Source organism: Pteropus vampyrus, unplaced genomic scaffold, assembly GCF_000151845.1.
Source record: "Pteropus vampyrus isolate Shadow unplaced genomic scaffold, Pvam_2.0 Scaffold180, whole genome shotgun sequence".
NCBI classification, from domain to species: Eukaryota; Metazoa; Chordata; class Mammalia; order Chiroptera; family Pteropodidae; genus Pteropus; species Pteropus vampyrus.
In genome coordinates this window covers 1,323,398-1,342,265 of record NW_011888961.1, presented here as the reverse complement: position 1 = coordinate 1,342,265, position 18,868 = coordinate 1,323,398, and the positions used below count along the sequence as shown (strand labels likewise).

Here is an 18,868-nt window from a genome sequence, read left to right as displayed (position 1 = left end):
CTCGGTACGTTCAAGTTTCCTTCGTTCTGAGCTACAAAAGCTCTGCTTCTTCCCTCACTCCCGCCCACCCCATTCCACCCCCTCAGGTTTCCGAGTCATCAGGGAACGCGAGTGGGTGACAGGACTCCGAGCTACTGCATCCCACGCCACTGCCTCCTCCTGTGCCTCCTCCGTGCCGCCTCGGCTTCAGCACTGGACAGCTCCCGCCCCATTCTCCACAAATGGCAGTCGAATGATTGACAGAGGAGCCGACCAAACAGAGAGCAAGAAGACTTGAAGCCGCCCTGCAAGGGTTTGGTTGCGGCCAAGCTGCCTCTTTAAACCGGCTTTCCTCCCGAGGGCAAGGAGAGGTAGTGTGGTTTGTGGCTAAACCTAAAGCTCCGATTAACCAGCTGCCTGGCCCTCTCAACTCCAGAGAGGCAAACGTCTTAAAAGAAATCTTCGCTCTTTGGGACCGGCTCCTGCGCTCGCGGCGCGGGTCTATGCGCGCGCTCCGCGCCTCGGAGCGAAGCGAACGAGGCGGAGCCAGAGCCGGGAGGCGGGAACGACCTGCCACGGGCGAGATGATGGAGCAGCGTCTTCGGCGGCCGAGGCGGCAGCAGCAGCAGCAGCAGCAGCTCTTGAACACACCTCAATGAGAGTGGCGGTGGAAGCTGCCGAGCAGAAAGACGTAAGCAGGCTAACTCTAGCTGCCGGGAGCCGGAGGGGAGGTAACCTGTTCGGCTCGGGGCTGCGAGGTGCGTAATCCCGAGCCGACCCATCGTGGAGCGGCTGCAGCCAGCGTTGCCACAGGTGATTCGATTTCCTGTGACGGTAGCTTAGCCAGCGGGCCAATTTCGAGACATTCTTAAAGTCCTTTTGGACTGGGTGCCATCTGGAGAAGGAGGAAGACTCCTGATAAAAGTCTTACTGTTGATAAATTGATGACCAAAATTTAAAAAGTGACTCCTCCAGTTACCTTCTCTCCTCTCTGCGAGGCAGATGGGAGCCATGGCTTATCCCTTACTCTTCTGCCTCGTGCTCGCTCTTCTGGGACTGGGAGCTGTTGGCGCCAGCCGCGACCCCGCGGGACGGCCGGGTTCCCCTAGAGAGAGGACCCTGAGGGCGAAGCAACACGCCCAGCAGCCGTCTCGATCCTCTGCATCGGACCCCTCGGCTCCCTGGAGCCGCTCCGACGGCACCATCTTGGCGCAAAAACTAGCCGAGGAGGTGCCCATGGACGTGGCCTCTTACCTCTACACCGGGGACTCCCACCAGCTGAAGCAAGCCAACTGCTCCAGCCGCTACGAGCTGGCGGGCCTGCCCGGGAAGTCGCCAGCCCTAGCTAGCTCCCATCCTTCCTTGCACGGGGCGTTGGACACGCTGACACACGCCACCAACTTCCTCAACATGATGCTGCAGAGCAATAAGTCGCGGGAGCAGAACTTGCAGGACGACCTGGCGTGGTACCAGGCACTGGTGCGGAGCGTCCTGGAGGGCGAGCCCAGCATCTCCCGGGCGGCCATCACCTTCAGCACCGAGTCGCTGGCAGCGTCGGCCCCGCAGCTCTTTCTCCAGGCCACGCGCGAGGAAAGTCGCATTCTCCTCCAGGACCTGTCCTCCTCGGCACACCACCTGGCCAACGCCACGCTGGAGACCGAATGGTTCCACGGCCTCCGTCGCAGGTGGAGGACCCATGTACAACGCCGCGGCTCCAATCAGGGGCCCCGGGGCCTGGGTCACAGCTGGCGGCGCAGGGACGGGCTTGGCGGGGACAAGAGCCATGTCAAGTGGTCTCCGCCTTATCTGGAGTGCGAGAACGGGAGTTACAAGCCCGGGTGGCTGGTCACTCTCTCCGCTGCTTTCTACGGGTTGCAGCCTAACTTGGTCCCGGAATTCAGGTAGGGAGGGGAAAAAAGGCAAAAGCAAAGCCTTCCTTCCGGTTTCGTGGGTGGGTGCGCGTGTGGGGAAGGAACATTTGGATGTGATACTTACTCCTCCTACCCTCACAGAGGAGACCCAGGCTGAGGAACACCCCACGCGGGCGCATGTGCTTAGGTACAAGAAGCGCCCCACGTTTGTCAGCTTCAGACACTCAGCGAAAGCTTCTCTCAGATCAAGGGACAGGGGTGGGGATGGGGAAGAATTTGGTGGAGCTGAGAAAAACCTCTGATGCCCCATGCTTCTCTTTAGTCCTTGGGAGGGCAGGGGGAGGAGTTTCCAGTCAGGAGTGATGCTACAGAACCTAGAGAGTTCGGGGTGTGCCTGCCAAGCACAGAATGGCTAGCGTCAGATGAGAGAAAAGGAAGCAAGTTCCTTGTTTCTGTCACTGCAGGGTAGCTTCTGCTTGCTTCCTACATGTGTAGTTTGGGGCACCAGTCTTTTGTAATTAAAACAGTGCGATCCCTTTGGCAGTTCTGTCCCCTCAGCAGTGAGTCAGTCTCAACAGCACAGCTGTCTCCAGGATTCAGACTTTGCAATTTGCTCACTGTGCTTTTTCTACCTGTTCCCCTCTTCTACCCCCAATCCATATCCCCTTCCTTGGTCCCCTCTTTCTCCTGTTCTCTGTGTCAGGTAAACCTAAAAGTTGTCCAGCCCTTCATAAACTCACGTGCTTTATAAAGGAACCTGGCTGAGTTATTTTAGGAAGGGAGAAAGGGAGGGAGAAAAGGAGAGAGGGAACGATTAGATTGAGTTCACTCAGGGGGTTTGGAGGAAACTTAGTAACAGTTATGTATTTCCTATCTCAAGGTATAGAACATATGGGAAGATGAGGATTTGCAAATTAGCAGGTGGTAACTTCTGCCCTGAGAAGTGCCTGACCTTTGAGGTGAGAAACTTCTAGCAGTAGCCCTTAAGAGTTGTGAGGAAGGAGAGAGAGAGAGAGAGAGAGAGAGAGACTAGAAACACCAAAGAGGGCTTCTCAGAGGGAAGGCCACAGATTGACACAGATCCTCCCTGGCTTCCATGATGGGAGACTCTGGAAAGAAGGGCTGGGGGTTGTTTGCTTCTGCACGTTTTTGGAAACCTGGGCAAAAGTGAGAAACTGTGTGTGTGTGTGTGTGTGTGTGTGTGTGTGTGTGTGTGTATGTGTGTGTATCTTAATGCTTTGTTTGGCACAAGGGCAGATGCTGACTTGGTGAAAGATGCCAGGCTGAGTACTGTGTGGGCACATGGGGGGAGTCAGAAAACGTCTTCATCTTGGCACTGTTATTTACTGCTGAATGACCTTAAGTAAGTTGCTTAACCTTTCTGGGCCTCAGCTATTTACCTACCAAGTCAGGGAGTTGAACTACATGGTCTCTAGGGAGCCATCCAGTTATAAAATTCTGTAGCTTTGAACGCTGGCAACTTGAGAAGGCATAAATGAAAGACAAACCCCCTTTCTCTGATTCTGTATGACCATATTAAATGTCTCTGTGTTTCTCTTTTAGGGATCTTGTCTTAAACTAGAGTAACTCTTTCCTACTTTCAGAATAATCCCATTTTCTCCTGACTTCTGCAGGATCCTATTAGTAAGAGCTGATCCCAGCTTTGAGTATTTGCCATATTGTTTGCTCAGAAGAGGAAAGATCAGCAGATGCCATTCACTGCCAGCAAATTCTTTTTGGCCTTCAGATAAACCTAAAAAAGGGCATCCCAGGTCTTAGGATCAATCAAATTTCCTTTCTTCCTTCTCTCCTTCCTTCATTCTTTTCTAACCTTTATTTTATATCAGGCTCTGTGCTAACTACCTTGCATCTATTATCTTAATTAATCCTCATAACAACTCTGTGAATTAGGTTTTATTAGTCTCCCTATTTTACAGAAAAAGAACCTGAAGCACAGAGAGGTTAAACTTCTTTTCCAAGATCACACAGCAGTTAAACAGTATAGCCGGGATTTGAACCCACTTCATACTTTTAACCACTATGCTAAACTGTCTTATGAAGGTATCCTAGGACTGCTACATGTAATGTAGCTGCTACATAAAAATATGTGTATTTTCAAGGGTCAGACATGGGACTGAAGATGAAAACCATTCATTTTCAGAATTATTTCTCTTTAAAGCTCAGAAAGCACTAAATGAACTCAGTGGCTCTGCCAGCCAAGATGAAAGGCTGAGGACACAAAGGGTCTGAGGTTGTGAGGGCTCACACATCCCCTACCTACTTTTTGGACAGCATTCAGAAAACAGTTTCCTCTGGCTGAGTCTCGTTAAGTGCTTTCATAGTCATCTATGGTGTTCTTTAGCCAAGGCACGAAGCCAGGCCATTTAGTGTCTGGCTCTCTACAGAAGCTGGCTCGTCCTGGCAGCATGCATGAAGAGCAGAATAAGTTCTCTCCTGTGAGTGCTTTTGCCCCATGTCCTGTGCCCCTCAAATGCTGTATTGAGGATTTGCACAGATGGCAATTATAGAAAAATGGAAGAAACCTTAAAGAGATCAGATGGTTCCTCCTGTTGTTTCATAGATAAAGAAATAGAACTAAAAAGGTGAAATGATTTGTTCAAAAATCATAGGATCAACAGAAACAGAATCCAGGCCTTCTGCCTCTGGTTCACACTATGCTTGATATGTATATACTTAAATTATATTTCTGTGGCTCTGCAGACCTTCGCACACAAAGTATGTTGGGGACACAGTTTACTCTTTATCATCTTTCAGGACAAAAAAAAATTAGCCCATAGAAGACAGTTGTTGATTTTTAAAAAAAGATTATTTCACACTTTTGAGTATTTAAATGAGCCTTTTCTGTCTTTTCACACTCACAAAAGGCAAAGATTTTTTGTTGCCGTTTTATCATCTAAGATGTGTACTCTAATATTCTAAATATAGGTGAATAATGTACTGGCATGGTAACAGGGCAAACCTCAAATGTGTTTTTGGGAAACCATGATTAGAAGCTCTACTGATTTTAAATATATGTTGAACCTATAGAGTGTTATTTGTAAACAGCCTTATCTGTAATGAAAAAAATCCAGTGATAATGATTTCCTTATGGAAGAGAAAACAAGGAAAAACCTTGTAGTTAAAACTTTCATTTAAGATCAGATAATATTTCTCCAGGTCTTGCTTATAAGATTCAAACATTTAAATTATATTTTATTTTTAGAGAATGTAAATCCAAAACATGAAATTTAAAACTAATGTGAGACCACGGTCAACTATTATGTTCATATATCAGTGTTTATCACTGTGAAACACCTCTTAGAATAAATTTTATTCCCTTGTTTCAGAATGATACAAGTATCTTAAATTTTGAAGTGCAGCCTAAGACTCACATTTTAGTTCTCATCTTCCATTCTAGCAAAAAGAAAAAAGAGTAACAATTTAAGGTATATCCTGAATTATTTTTTATTACATTAGGTTTGGAATGTTCTCATAGAGTTTTCTTGTAAGTCCTTTGGTTTCGCATAGTAATTTTTCTTTGTGGAACTTATAATACTATGCAGTTGGGTACCATTCTGCTGAAATCACAGATACTTTCCTGGTGGTGGCTGGGACTATTCAGTGCCTGGGATGGATATAAGATACCTAAGTGTTTGCTGAATTTAAATTAAGGTGAAGGAACCTTTGGGAATTACTTATTTCTTGATGAACTAAAAGGAACTTTGGAACTCATTTGGATTCTTCATGTTCTCATTTTATAGTGGAAGAAATTGAGACCCCAAGGGCTAAAGGAATTTGTTAGAGCGGCACAGCTCTTTAGTGGTAGAATTTATGAGAAACAATATATATTTAACACTTAGTATATGTTCGATGCTTTATATACTACTGCATTTGATTCTTAGTACTCTTAGGTAGTCACAACTTCAGCAAAGCTGAGCAATCGGTCCGAGGTAACACAGCTAATAAATTAGGGAGCCCAAATCAAATTTATATCTATCTAGCTATGAAGCTTGTATTGTCTTTCTACTACCCTATGCTATCTCTTGATTACCAATTTTGTTTTCATCTTGTTATTAAAAAATATAACATGGTAATGGCTTAGAATAATTAATATATTTGGCCCAAATAAGTAATACACACTTATTCTTTTTAGGTCTATCATACAAGCAATTATGTTGTGTAGTGAGAAAAATCAGAACTTTGCCTCAAGTCCAAGTTTTGTCTCTGGCTTTAATAACTTTGTCTGGAAATCAGTTTCTATACAATTAAAATGTGAGAATGGACTTGGTGATATCCAAATACCTTTATAATTCTTTGTTCTGTGAGTTCTTAAGTGACCTATCCAAATAGTCAACAAGTAAACTTTGGAAAAGGCCGATAAACATAAATGCAGGATCTTGTGGAAATGATGGCTGACTGGGGAGCAAAATGCAGATGGAGAGGAAACCAAGTGAATGTCAAACCTGGTGTTTGGTAAAAAAGGCAATAGGTCAATGAAAGAAAGATTACAGTAATGTGGAAACCCCTTTTTAGAAACTAACGCAACTAACATCGGTGTCACTGATTCGCTGACTCCCGGGGGTCACTGCATTCTCTCTCCTCAACACTCACACATACCCGCACGTCTCCATCAGTGACCCCAGTACAGAGCTCTGCTTTCAACAAAAGAGGGCAATTCACACAGTATAGATGAAATGACCATCTTGCTCTAGGCCAAACATAGCCTATTTCTCTTGTGGGTAATGGCAGTGACAAAGAAGTTACCGCACAGGAAATGCACAGAGACGTTTACCTAAGTTAGAGATGAATTTCTGCTTATTGAGGCTTTTGAGTCTCAATTATTTCATCTATAAACTGTGAATATTCAACTATCTCCTTGGTATTAGGATTCTGTAAAGGCTAACTCAAAAATTGTCATCTCATAGGAAGTTCAATAAATATTCTGTATTGCAGACAGAAGGTCTTCCCAAATATTGTCCTCGGCTGAACACAAACTTTCTTAGTTTAGCTGCATTAAAGTCATGTAATTTATAGTAATTTATAATGTATATGATGTTTAGTTTCATTCCTAATTATTGTGAAGGCCTGTCATGCCTATGGATCCTGGTGGAAAGACTGGCCTTGGAGACAGATGTTGGCACCTCCGGGTCCACATCCTTGGCTTATGGTAACCACGGGCAGTAGTTCAACCTCTTCAATTTACAGTTTCCTCATCTGTAAATTGAAGAGGTTGAAGTAGGTGATCTGTAGGGCTCCTTATAACCCTAAATGTCTATGATTATGCATATAGTCAAATGTGTCACTTTAACTTTTGAAGTTTTGTTTGATTATAATGCTGAAATCAGTTAATATATGCTCACTTAAATGGAGATCTTGTTCATGTATGTCAAGTCATGCATGTCCAGGGCTTTATCATGGTCATTTATTCATAGACTATTTAGAGAAAGCCCTCTCTAAATGTATGTTAACAATGTATGTTAAGTGGAAATGAGAACACAATAATGGAAATGAGAACTTCACTTCCAAATAAGAAATAGCATGATCTGAGTTTCCACATCTTAAAAGATCCCCTGAATTCACTTAAAGTCAACATGACGCTGTTTCACAGATTTCTAAACCAAGGGCCTCAGGATACCTGTGTTATTTCTGTCAAGATAATCCATGTTTAGGCATCTCGAAGCTCCTTACTTTTAATAACAACCTGTTTCAATTTCCCTCTGTAGTTGGCTTTAAAATTTCAAAAAGGGCTATTTATTGTGATACAGCAGTGGCATAGCATTGCTTGGCATTTTCTAGAATAAGCATTTGAAAGTAGAAATGGGATTTCCGAGACTGCTAAATAAATAACACAGTATATGCCCACCCTCTGGAGAGGGGACCAGTGCTCTCACTAAACATTGTCAAAATGCAGCAAAATATGCATATATGGAAACAAAATCTAGACTTTACTGTTGTATATGAATTAGATTGCTATTTGTCTTCATAATTTTGCTAAAAATACAAGTATTACTAAAACATGCAACATTTTCTTTTTAATGTATGTGAAATATACAAAATCTTGGTCCAGAAGCTGCAGAAACTTTTATCTTTAGAATAGGTGAGGTAAGGATTATCAAAACCTTTCCCACACCATTTGACAAAGCATTTCACTCACACTGTGGGAAAACGCCTAGGACAGTGAGACTAAAAGACCACTTATAGACTAAAAATAGAAGGAGACAGATCTGTCTTCTTTTCTAAAGTACTTAAAGGTGTCAGGGTAGAAATAAAAATTTTGTGGCATAGCTATGTAACTAGTTTTGGTTAATGAAATTTACACAGAAGTGTAGAGGTGAGTGTGTTTTCTTTCTTTTCTAGTTAGCTGCTTGGAATGGAATGAAAGTTTGGTTTTCCCCTTATTTGATGCCGCAGACCGCTATGGAGAATAGGGTTTCCCAACCTGAGCAGTACTGCCATTTTGGCCAGATAATCTTTTGTTGTGGGGGTGTCTTATTCACTGTAGGATGTTTAGCAGCACCCTGGCCTCTACCCACTAGATACCAGTAGCAACTTCCCTGCCCGACAAGACAATCAAAAATGTGTACGAACATTGCCAAATATCCCTTGGAAGGAAAAAATGCCTATGGTTGAAAGCTGCTGGTGTAGACAGAACACATATAATTATGCTATTCTGGGGCTACCTTTATTTCAAGGGTTCTGTATGTACATGTATATATTTGTCAATGTGTGAGTGTGTGTTATATGAGTTTGTCAGATCACATTTCTATTTATTCATTTATTCAGTTTTTTAGAACATAAGATTATTGCAGATATAGAACCTGACAAAAACCAAAGTGAGAACTGGAAAATTTTGATGGATCAATAAACTATTAATTTACATTTATGTCATCAGGGATCAAAAGAACAACTGGCCAAATGATTTGCAGAAGCTGTTGCTAAAATGGTTTTACTACTACTAGGTTTAAATTCTTTATATTTAACTTCTCCATTAAAGGATGCATTTTGAACAGAAAATGTGTGTATATGTGTGTGTCTGCATGTGTGTGTGTGTGGGGGGTGGATTCTTTAAAGAGGCAATGTTTTAGTTGATATCCTGGAAAAGCTCCTTTTTGAAGATTAGAATTTTAGAAGTAACAAGGATTTTGGATATATATAATCCAATTAATTTTACTTTTACAGGTGAGAAAATTGAGACCCAGGGTAATAGTGACTATCACTTGCATTAGCTATGGCTGAAGTGAACTTGCAGTTTAATAACAGGCACAAGTAAAGATTAATTTATGTTCATTATTCTTTGGTCCCAAACCTGGCTGGGCATCAGGATCACCTGAAAAGCTTGATAATATGTTCATAGGCCCTCCCAGACCCTATGAATGAGATAATCAGGGGATAGATTCAGAAGTGTATATTAAAAACAACTGGAAAAAGCAAGCGGTATTTAAAATGTAATCCATTTTATAAGAATTTAAGAATAAACATTAAATACTGTAAATGCTTACCCACTTCAGCTTTAGTCATCCAAAAAATCTGGCTGCAGCCATTCTGGATAACTGAAGCATTCCAATACCGTGTACGATCCTATCGGTAGGGGTAGAATGACTAGCAGGGACATGAAGGCAGGGGCATCATGGGTACTGAGCCCCGGAATGATGAGCCACTGAGTTGTATGTTGTTCCACCCTCACTTTATTCTGGGTTCTTTGTTTCCTCACCTTTAAGATAGGGTCGTCAAGAGAACAGCTGCCTCGTTATTATTATTTGTCTCTTTATGTAAACATCCTATGTCCCCAGCTACTTCTACATGATCTTCAAGTAAAAGGACCACATTTCATGACATCCCGTATTCAGTGCCTCTTGAAAGTGCCTTGGATATTTCAGGGAGGTAGTATGGAAGAATGTCTAGGAGAAAGGGTTTTGAAATTATAAACCTAAATTGGAATCCATGAGCCTCCACTTTCGCTTACTGTGTGACACTGGGAGAGTTTTTTAACTCCTTCTGTGGCTCAATTTCCTTATTTGCAAAGGATGTACAGTATATTGTTGTAAAGAGTAAACAATCTTAAGCATGTAAAGAGCTTAGTATAATGTCTTGAATAACTATTCCTTTTAAAAAAATTATAGAGCATACAACATGTGCCTGGCTAGGGCTATAAGTACTGAGGATGTAACTGAAAGTGACAGACAAAAAGCTCTGTCCTCTTGGATTTTTTTTTTGTGTGTGTGTTTGTGTGGGGTAGGAGGGTTATAGATAATAAACAAGCAAAATAAATATAATAAATAATTTTGACAGAAAGCAGTGCTATATGTAAATAAATAGGATAATGTGGGGAAGAACGGCTGAGAGGTAGGATGGGCTGTATTAAATAGGATGGTCAGAAAAGACCTCTCTGAAAAGGTGACCGAGTTAGAAAATGAAGGCTGAGAAGGAGACAGCCATGGGACAAGCGGAGGTAATCCTACTCCAGATAGGAAAGAGGAAGAACAAAGGCCCTGAGACAGGAATGAGTTTCAAGTGTTCTAACAGGAAGAAAGTCAGTGTTGAATGTAGTGAGAGGTGGGTAATGGGGTAGGAGATGAGGGTGAGGCATGCACATGGTGCACGATAAATGGTTAAAATGTGGTAATACAGAAACATGTTAAGTGCTTTAAAAATTTCTACCCCTGCAGTAATATGTAAATTGTGGATGTATTTTCATTTTTTCCCCCTTTTATTGTAGAGTTCTTATTTTATTTTGGCTACCTATTTCTCTTTCCTTCTTTTAGTCTTGCCTTTCTTGCCCTGGCCTCCCTTAGCTCTGGGAGTTGGGTTTTCCAGTTTCTTTGATGAGATTTCAGTTAGAGAATAACCTTTTTCTAATGGTTCCATTCTGGAATGTGAATAGATAAACTGGAATATCTGAGAGGTAAGGGAGGTAGAAATAGAAAATCCAGAATTTCTTGCAAAAATTAGTTGGGTGTTTTTCTTGCTACCTGGCTTACACCTGTAAAGTGAACCACTTTCCAGACACAGATAGCAGAATAAAGGGAGAGCAGAGCCTTTTTTACTCCCTCACCAGCATGCCTGGATGACATCCTGCAGGTCCCTGACTGCTATCATGCTGGTGGCTGGCAGGTCTTGTCATCTGGCATTTCCTGGCAACACACTCTGTTGCCTTTAATGGTGAGGTCTAAGATGCTGAGGTCAGGAGCTGCCTGAAGAAATGCCAGTAGAGTCACAAGGCACAGAACTCAGAAGAGCCAGAAGCAAGACCATGGATATCTGGGACATGAATCTAGAGAAGCCAGACTTTGTATGACAGAAAAATAAGTATAGTCAGGAGTGTATTTCTAATGATGATTATTAATAATGGAAAATTGGCTTATGGGTTTTAGGCAATAAAATCACCATTAATTTCTTTAATCTGACAATTGTGTACTTTAACTTTATATTTCATTCTCCCTTTCCTCTTTCTATTGTTTTATTAATTATATTTTTATTTTTAATTTTTCTATTGGTTACCTTGATTTTTACAACCATAAGTTTTAAATAGTCCCTTTTATTCCATACTTTTATTTCTTAACTCTCCTACATGTTGCCTATTCCAATATTTTTAAATAATTAAAGATAGTAACATTTATATTGTCACTACAGTAGGAAAAAAACTTCTCTGCTTTGCCTACTAGTTTCCTCTATGAATTGACACTTGAATAAATGATTCTGTGCCATTTTCAAAATGTTCCAAATTTCAAAGTCCAATGGATTATCTTTTTTTTTTTTAGATTAGGTATTTGCTCAAAACCATGCTACCTTCAGTATGTGCATGTCTTCATAGATTTTTCACATTTCCTCCCTTGCAGTTGCCGATTGCCTTTCTTTTTCATGTTAAAGAAACAAAAACAAACCATATTTTTGCTTATTTCTAAGATCATCTTATTCTATTTATTAAAGAAAATTCACATTTTTGTTGAAGACATTTTTCTTGGAGTCCCATAATTTGTACTAGTTGCTCTAGGTCTTCTGCAGAATACCTATCATGGAAATCTTTTCGAATTATTTACATTTTGGATCCAGATATGTGCTGGATTCAGGTACTCTTGTTTCTAGAATTCCCCCCTCCCCACCTCCTGGAGCATAATTTCAAAGACTTTTTAGAAAGGATCTGTGGAAGGTAAAATTTCTAAGTCTTCCTTATATTTGCAAATGTCTTTGTCTTCATGCATGATTGATTATTTGTCAGAATATAGAATTATAGGTTCAAAGCCATGTTGCTCTCAGAATTTTAAAGATGTTATATTGTTTTTAGCATTCATCATTGCTGGTAAAAAAAAAAAAATTGAGGTTAACCTGATTTATTATACCTTTGTAGGTAATTCTTTCCTCCTCTTGGAAACTTTTAAGATCTTTTCTTTTTCCTTGGGGTTCTGAATATTCATGATGATGTGATTCTTTTTATTAATCAACCTTACCACTAAGTTGGCCCTTTTAGACTTTTCTACTCAGAAAGTTTCCTTCATGATTGCTTAAAATTATTCCCTTCTACCATTTCCTCTTTCTGGAACTCCTATAGTTAGGTATTCGGCTTCTTGGACTGATCTCTATATTTTTTTACTTTCTCAAATTTACAGCTCTTTTTTTTTTTTTTACTTTACTTTTTAGAATATTTTTTTTCTTCCTTTTAAAGAATTAAATTAGTTTTTACTTGGCAATCTCTTTTAATTTCCATGAACTCTTTCCTGCTCTGATTGTTTCTTTTTCATAATTATATGTTCGTTTTCTTGTATCTCTGAGAATATTAATTAAAATGTCTATTAAATTTTCTTCTGATCTCTGAATTATTGCTGTTGATGCTATCGGTTCACCTCAAGTGTGATCCTTAGTCATCAATTTATGAACCTAGGGCTAGGTTAATGTATATAGCTAGATGGCACGGATTCTTGTGACAGATGCAGAGGTCTAGTTCTTCAGTAGGCCCTCTCCCTTGACTCTCAGGCTTCATTCATTTTCAGATGCCTGAGAAGGAAGTTGGCAGTCTCCAGCCCATCCTAGACCTTCACTCTGTGAGAACTAATAACTATTCTAGATGTTTTCGCTCTTCCCAGACATTTCAATCTCTTTACAGAAAAGTTATTGGTTTTTGGCTTAGGAATAAATGCCATTACTGCACACAAGGAAAGGACGTGCCAACTCGTGTAACTGCTTAGAAGGACATCCTTCATCACCTGATGTCTGCCCGATTTTCTACTTCCACTCTTATATGAATTGACTTAGAGCTTAAAATCTTTCTGGAAACTGCTGGAAGAGTAGTTTCTGCCTGTTCCAGCTTTCTCATGGGCGTATCCTGGACTTAGCTGCCACCACCCTGGCTTATAAGTATGATCCTGGAGATTAGAGTCAAATGTCTGGTCAGCTAATTCTCATTCCCTCTTGTACTTATTTACTGCCCTTACAGTTGCATGTGGAATGATTAGGTAGAGATAAATATGCTTGACTCACCAACTTGAATAAAAACTCAAACACAGGTCTTCTGACTAGTCTTCATACCCTTATACCTAGGATATGGACGTCATATTTAGCTCTTTTACTTAGGTGTATATCCTTAGGAAAGCTATCTCATTTCTTTGTGTCCCAGATTTCTTAATGATTATTTAGGGAGAATGATATTGACCGTATATAGTTGCAATATAAATTGGGAAGAATAGTAATTAATCACATACAGTTTCAATGAGGATTTTTTAAGAGCATCTAGCAAAATATCTGACACATAATTATCACGCAATAACTTAAAATATAGGGTTTGATATATATGAGTAAACCCTACATTTAGTTCATATCTTGGATATCTTAAAGTTCCTTACTTTAATTCCAATGGGAACATTTTTAATTTACTTTCTGGCCTTATTTACTGTTGTTATTTTGGGATGAGAAGTGTCCATTGGCACAAGCTATATCTCTTTCTCTGAAAGATTACTATGAAGAGCTGACTTATTTTTATTGCATAAAATATTAGGGTCTAGAAAAAAGTCATTTAGAATTAAAAAAAAATGGCAGATCATTAGCTGGGTAATCTGATTTGAAGAGCTATATGAATAAGACCCAACAAAAAAGAGGACTTTAATAATTTAAGAAAAAAAGATAATTTCACTTAGACATTGTAGCCAAAACATTAACATAAATAGCATGTTCAATTAAATCACCAGGAAACTAAAAGTATGAGATCATTATTATCTATTTTAAGACAGATTACAGTGTTCACATTAGACAGAATTTATCTTGTTATTAATTTTCCTTCTCGTTATTAATTTTCCTCTAGCAATTAAAAAAAGTATGACTTTGGATATATTATATAACTTCTCTGAACCTTATTTTCCTCCTCTATAAAATGAGAAAAGTACTTACTCTTTTATAGGATTGTTATTTGGATAAAATGAATCAATGTAGGTAGTCTCTTTGTACTGGTTCCTTGAGAAGGGACCGTCCTATCCCATTTAGAAATGGTCATATTAAAAGAGGTGATATAAGGAACACTGGGGATGTGTTTGATAAAACAAACTGTCCTCTTGTTATAAAACTGAAATAAAATGTAGCTCAGAATTATTCCAGTAAAGGAAAACCACAAAATAAGACATTAAGTCAGCTACCTCTGCAAAAGCAGCAGACTCAAAACACATTTTTCAGGGAAACAATCATCTATTATCAAACTCTAAAACCTAGCAATTTTAAGAGATGTGCTACATTTAACTTTGAAAAAATATCACCTTCGAGAACCCAAAAATATAAAGATTGTATTTGTGGATGGAGAATAGATATCCCTTCTGATTGACCTCACTTCATTTTAAATCTATTAGTTCTTTCTCTCTCTCTTTTTAATCAAACTTGTTATTTTTTTTTTTCACACAAAATGTGAAGATCTTCCCAAGGAAGGTGTGACCTGATTTCCAAAAAACCTTCCAAGAACAAGAAGCCAGACAGATGGAAGATGTTTGTCGCTATGTAACGTTTTGGCAAGCTTCTCTGGACACGTCTGCTGCAAAGTAGCATGGGGGAGAAGAACACTTTCTTTACGTCAGACTGTTGTCAAACTCTCGTAAGATGTTCTAGAGGAGATCAGACTGTGTTCTTAGCTCTCCTGTACTTCTTGTAGTTAGGGCTTGAGCTACATGGTAGAGATTCTGGAAGTTTTTGTGAACAGTGTTTTCTGAGGATGAGAGGCCTCAAGTGTGGACATTACCCAAAGATGACTTAAGTCATTGAAACACAAATCTAGACTTTTTCTATAGTTAGATGGCAACAGAAAGAGAACTGCTCATCTTCTCCTTTAAAAATAAGTCTCTTCTTTTCCTTTATCCTACCACATTTACAACTAACCTGTGAAGTGTGTTCTTCTATTCATATGCCATTGGTGTGCAAACAATTTTAATTACATAATTGCTACATATTCCATTATTTTGCTTTTTTATTCACACAACTCTGTTTTAAATATTTTTTCATGTTGCTACATATACAACCGGGCCACTTCTCTATTGCTCGAAGTACTCTACTGCCACTTAGTATACACAAACTATCCAGTCCCAGGGATGGACACCCAGACTGTCTTCAACTTCCTGCCATTACAATAACACTACAGTAAGCTTATATGTCCCTTCATGACTTGAACGAGAATTTCTTCAAAAGATATAAACCAGAGCAGGATTTCTGGGTCATAGGGAGGAGTAAATATAATGATATAAAATATTACAAGATTGCTCTCTAGACAGGCTGGATCAGTCCACATACCCATCAGCAGGGCAGAAGACCTCCTGTAGCCTCACATTCCCGCCAACACTTGGCATTATATAGCTTTCTCATTTTTGACCAGTTTTATGAATGTAGTCTCCCCTTATCTTTGGGGAATATGTTCCAAGACCTCCAGTGGACACCTGAAACCATGGATGGCACCAAACCCTATATATTGTTTTTTTTCCTATATGCACATACCTATGATAGTTTAATTTGTAAATTAGGCACAGTAACAGATTAGCAACAATAACTCATAATAAAATAAAACAATTATAACAATATATTGTAATAAAAATGACATGAATGTGGTGTAGCTCTCAAAATATCTTATTGTATGGTACTCACCTATCTTCTTGTGATGATGTGAGATAAAATACTTGTAATGAGATGAAGTGAGGTGAATGAGACATTATTAAATAAAATAGGTTTACTTGAATATAAGCACTGCAATACTTAAACAGTTAATCTGATAAGTGAGATGGTTATTAAGTGACTAAAAGGCAGGGAGCACATATGGCATGAATACACTGGACAAAAGGATGATTCACATCCACGGAGGGAGGAAGTGGGATGGCACAAGATTTCATCACACTACTCAGAACAGCGTGCAATTTAAAACTTATAAATTATTTCTGGAACTTTCCATTTACTATTTTCGGTTGGTGGCTGACCACCAGTAACAGAAACCAAGGAAGGCGAAACTGGATAAGAGGGACTACTGTAAAATGATACCTCACTATTGTTTTAATTTGCATTTCTCTGATTGCGAATGAACTTAAGCATCCCTTTATGTGCTTATAGTAAGCTTGTTGGTTTTACTATTCTGTAAACTGCTTGTTTATATCCTTTGTCTATTTCCTATTGATACCTATATTTTTGTTGTATTGCAAGAGATCCTGGTGTGTTCTAGATATTATTTCCTTCTCAATTTTACACACCGCAATATTACCTAATCTGTCATTTTTCAGTTAAGTTTGTCCATATATTTTCCCTTGAACAGATTTTTTAAAAAGTCTAATTTTATTTAATCAACCAAAATTTTGCCTTATGTTTTAAGCTTTTGGGTTTCATTTAAGAAGTCTTTCAATACCTTGTCACAAAAATATTCTTATGCTATGAGAATATAGCATAAGAATATTGTGCTAACTTTAAAGTTTTACCTCTCACAGTCAGGTCTTTAATATCTGGGGTTCATCTTTATATGTGGTATTAGATAGGGATCCAGTTATCATTTTTACTCATTTAGTGAGCCAGGTTCCCAACACTATCATCCTTTATCACACATGTAAGTTCCTTACATGCATATGTATGTCTCTGAGCTCTCTATTTTGTTCCACGGCTTTCCATGTCTGTCTTCCTATCCATACTATTATGTTTTACTGCCATGGTAGGGTAGTATGTCTTAACATTTGCTTGGGCAAGGCCTAACTCTTTTTCCTTACTTTTCATATGAGATCTTTATTATTCTACTTAAAGTAAGCTGTCAAGTTTCTAAAAAATCCATATAGAATTTGGATTGGTTCTGCATTAAATTTATAGCTTCATTTGATGAGAATTGACATTTTTAATATAGTAAATTTTTCCTTTTCAGAGTATGGGCTGTTTCTCCATTTATTCAGATCATTTATTTTGTCCTTCATTAGAGTTTTAAATGTCCCATTGAGGTTTTGTGTATTCTGGATTAACTACGAGAAAATTTATAGGTTCTGTTGCTATTTTATGTGGCATCTTTTTAGTTATAATTTTTTTTGTTGGAGATTGTTGGTGTAGAGAAATGCTAATGATTTTTGTATGTTGATCTAGTATCCATCAACCTTCTGGAACTTTCTTATTCTTATATTTGTTGATTTTATAGCTAGATAAATCATCTACAAATAATGATAGTTTAATCTCCTCCACTCTTTACATCTCTTTTTTACTGTATAGAATTAGCCATGACTTTTAGTACTATGTTAAACAGCATCAGTGATAGTAAGCATTCTTGACTTAAAGGGAGTATTTTTTTAAAAAAGTTTATTCTTTAAGTATAATGTTGATAGAGGCAAGCTTTAACAAGTTAAAAAGAGTTTCCTTCTATTTCTGGTTTACCATTCAAAAAATTAGGTGTTGCAACTTCATAAAATGCCTCTTTATATTGATTAATCATATAATTTTCTCATTTCTTGTATTAATGCCGTGAATTTCATTGATATATTTCCTATGTTAAAATATCCTTTTATTTCTGAGATATAAAGCAATGGCTCATGATGTATAATTATCTTAATATATTTTAACATTTGTTTAGAAATAGTTCCTCCAGGATTCTTGGATCTACATGCATAGTAAAAATGAGACTACCTTCTGTATTGTTCTCATGTGTTTTGGAGTCAAATCACATAAAATGAATTGGATAGTTTTTGTTCTTTCTTGGTTTTACAGACTTGTAAAAATATAAGAACTGTTTCTTAAAAGTTTGGGATGTAGCTCTGAAGCTTTTCAGTGATGTGAGTGATTTAAATTTTTTATACTATTGTGCTACTCAAGTTTTTTATTCTCTTGGCGACAAATTTGCCATTTTATATTTTTATCAATTTATCCTTTTAATATATTTCTTCTAGTTCTTACAAGTTTGTTAGAGGACAATCATAATACTGTTTCTTTAAACATTCCTTTCTATCTTTTCATTCTTTTATTTATTTGCCTATTTTCTGTTGAATATTTTCTCTTTGATTCTTAAGTTTCCCTTATTTATCTTTTCAAAGAACTTTAGTTTTTTAGAATTAAAACATTTTTAAATATTCTGAAATCATTTTAGACTTTAATAAGATGAGTAAAGATAGTCCAGAAAGTTCCCATATACCCTTCACCCAGCTTCCTGTAACATTAACATCTTAACCACGGTAAAATAATCAAAACAAAGAACTAATATTAGTACAACATTATTAACTAAACTACAGATTTTATTCACATTTCCTCAGTTTTTCCACTAATGTCTCATTTCTCTTCCAGGACCCTAAACAGGACACCATATATTATAGACTGAACTGTTTTCCCCAAAACTCCTATGTTAAAGTCCTAATCCCCAATATCTCAGAATGTGACTGTATTTGGAGACAGGATCTTTAAAGAGGTAATTCAGTTAAAATTAGGTCATTAGGATGGGCCTTAATTCAATATGACTCATGTCCTTATAAGAAGAAATTAGGACATAGACAAGCACAAAGGAAAGACCATGTAAGACACAAAGAGAAAATGGCTATCTACAAACCAGGCAAAGAGGCTGC

At 38.5% G+C, this 18,868-nt stretch overlaps 1 protein-coding gene across 1 annotated transcript in view; it reads left to right on the top strand.

Annotated features, from left to right (window-relative positions):
• Window positions 1–981: 981 nt before the first annotated feature.
• Window positions 982–18,868, top strand: part of GPR158 (G protein-coupled receptor 158) — a 341,897-nt gene continuing 324,010 nt past the window's right edge. The window contains exon 1 of the mRNA XM_011371016.1: window positions 982–1,880. Within this exon, the coding sequence (XP_011369318.1) occupies window positions 982–1,880 (899 nt within the window). The remainder of the gene's footprint in view (window positions 1,881–18,868) is intronic.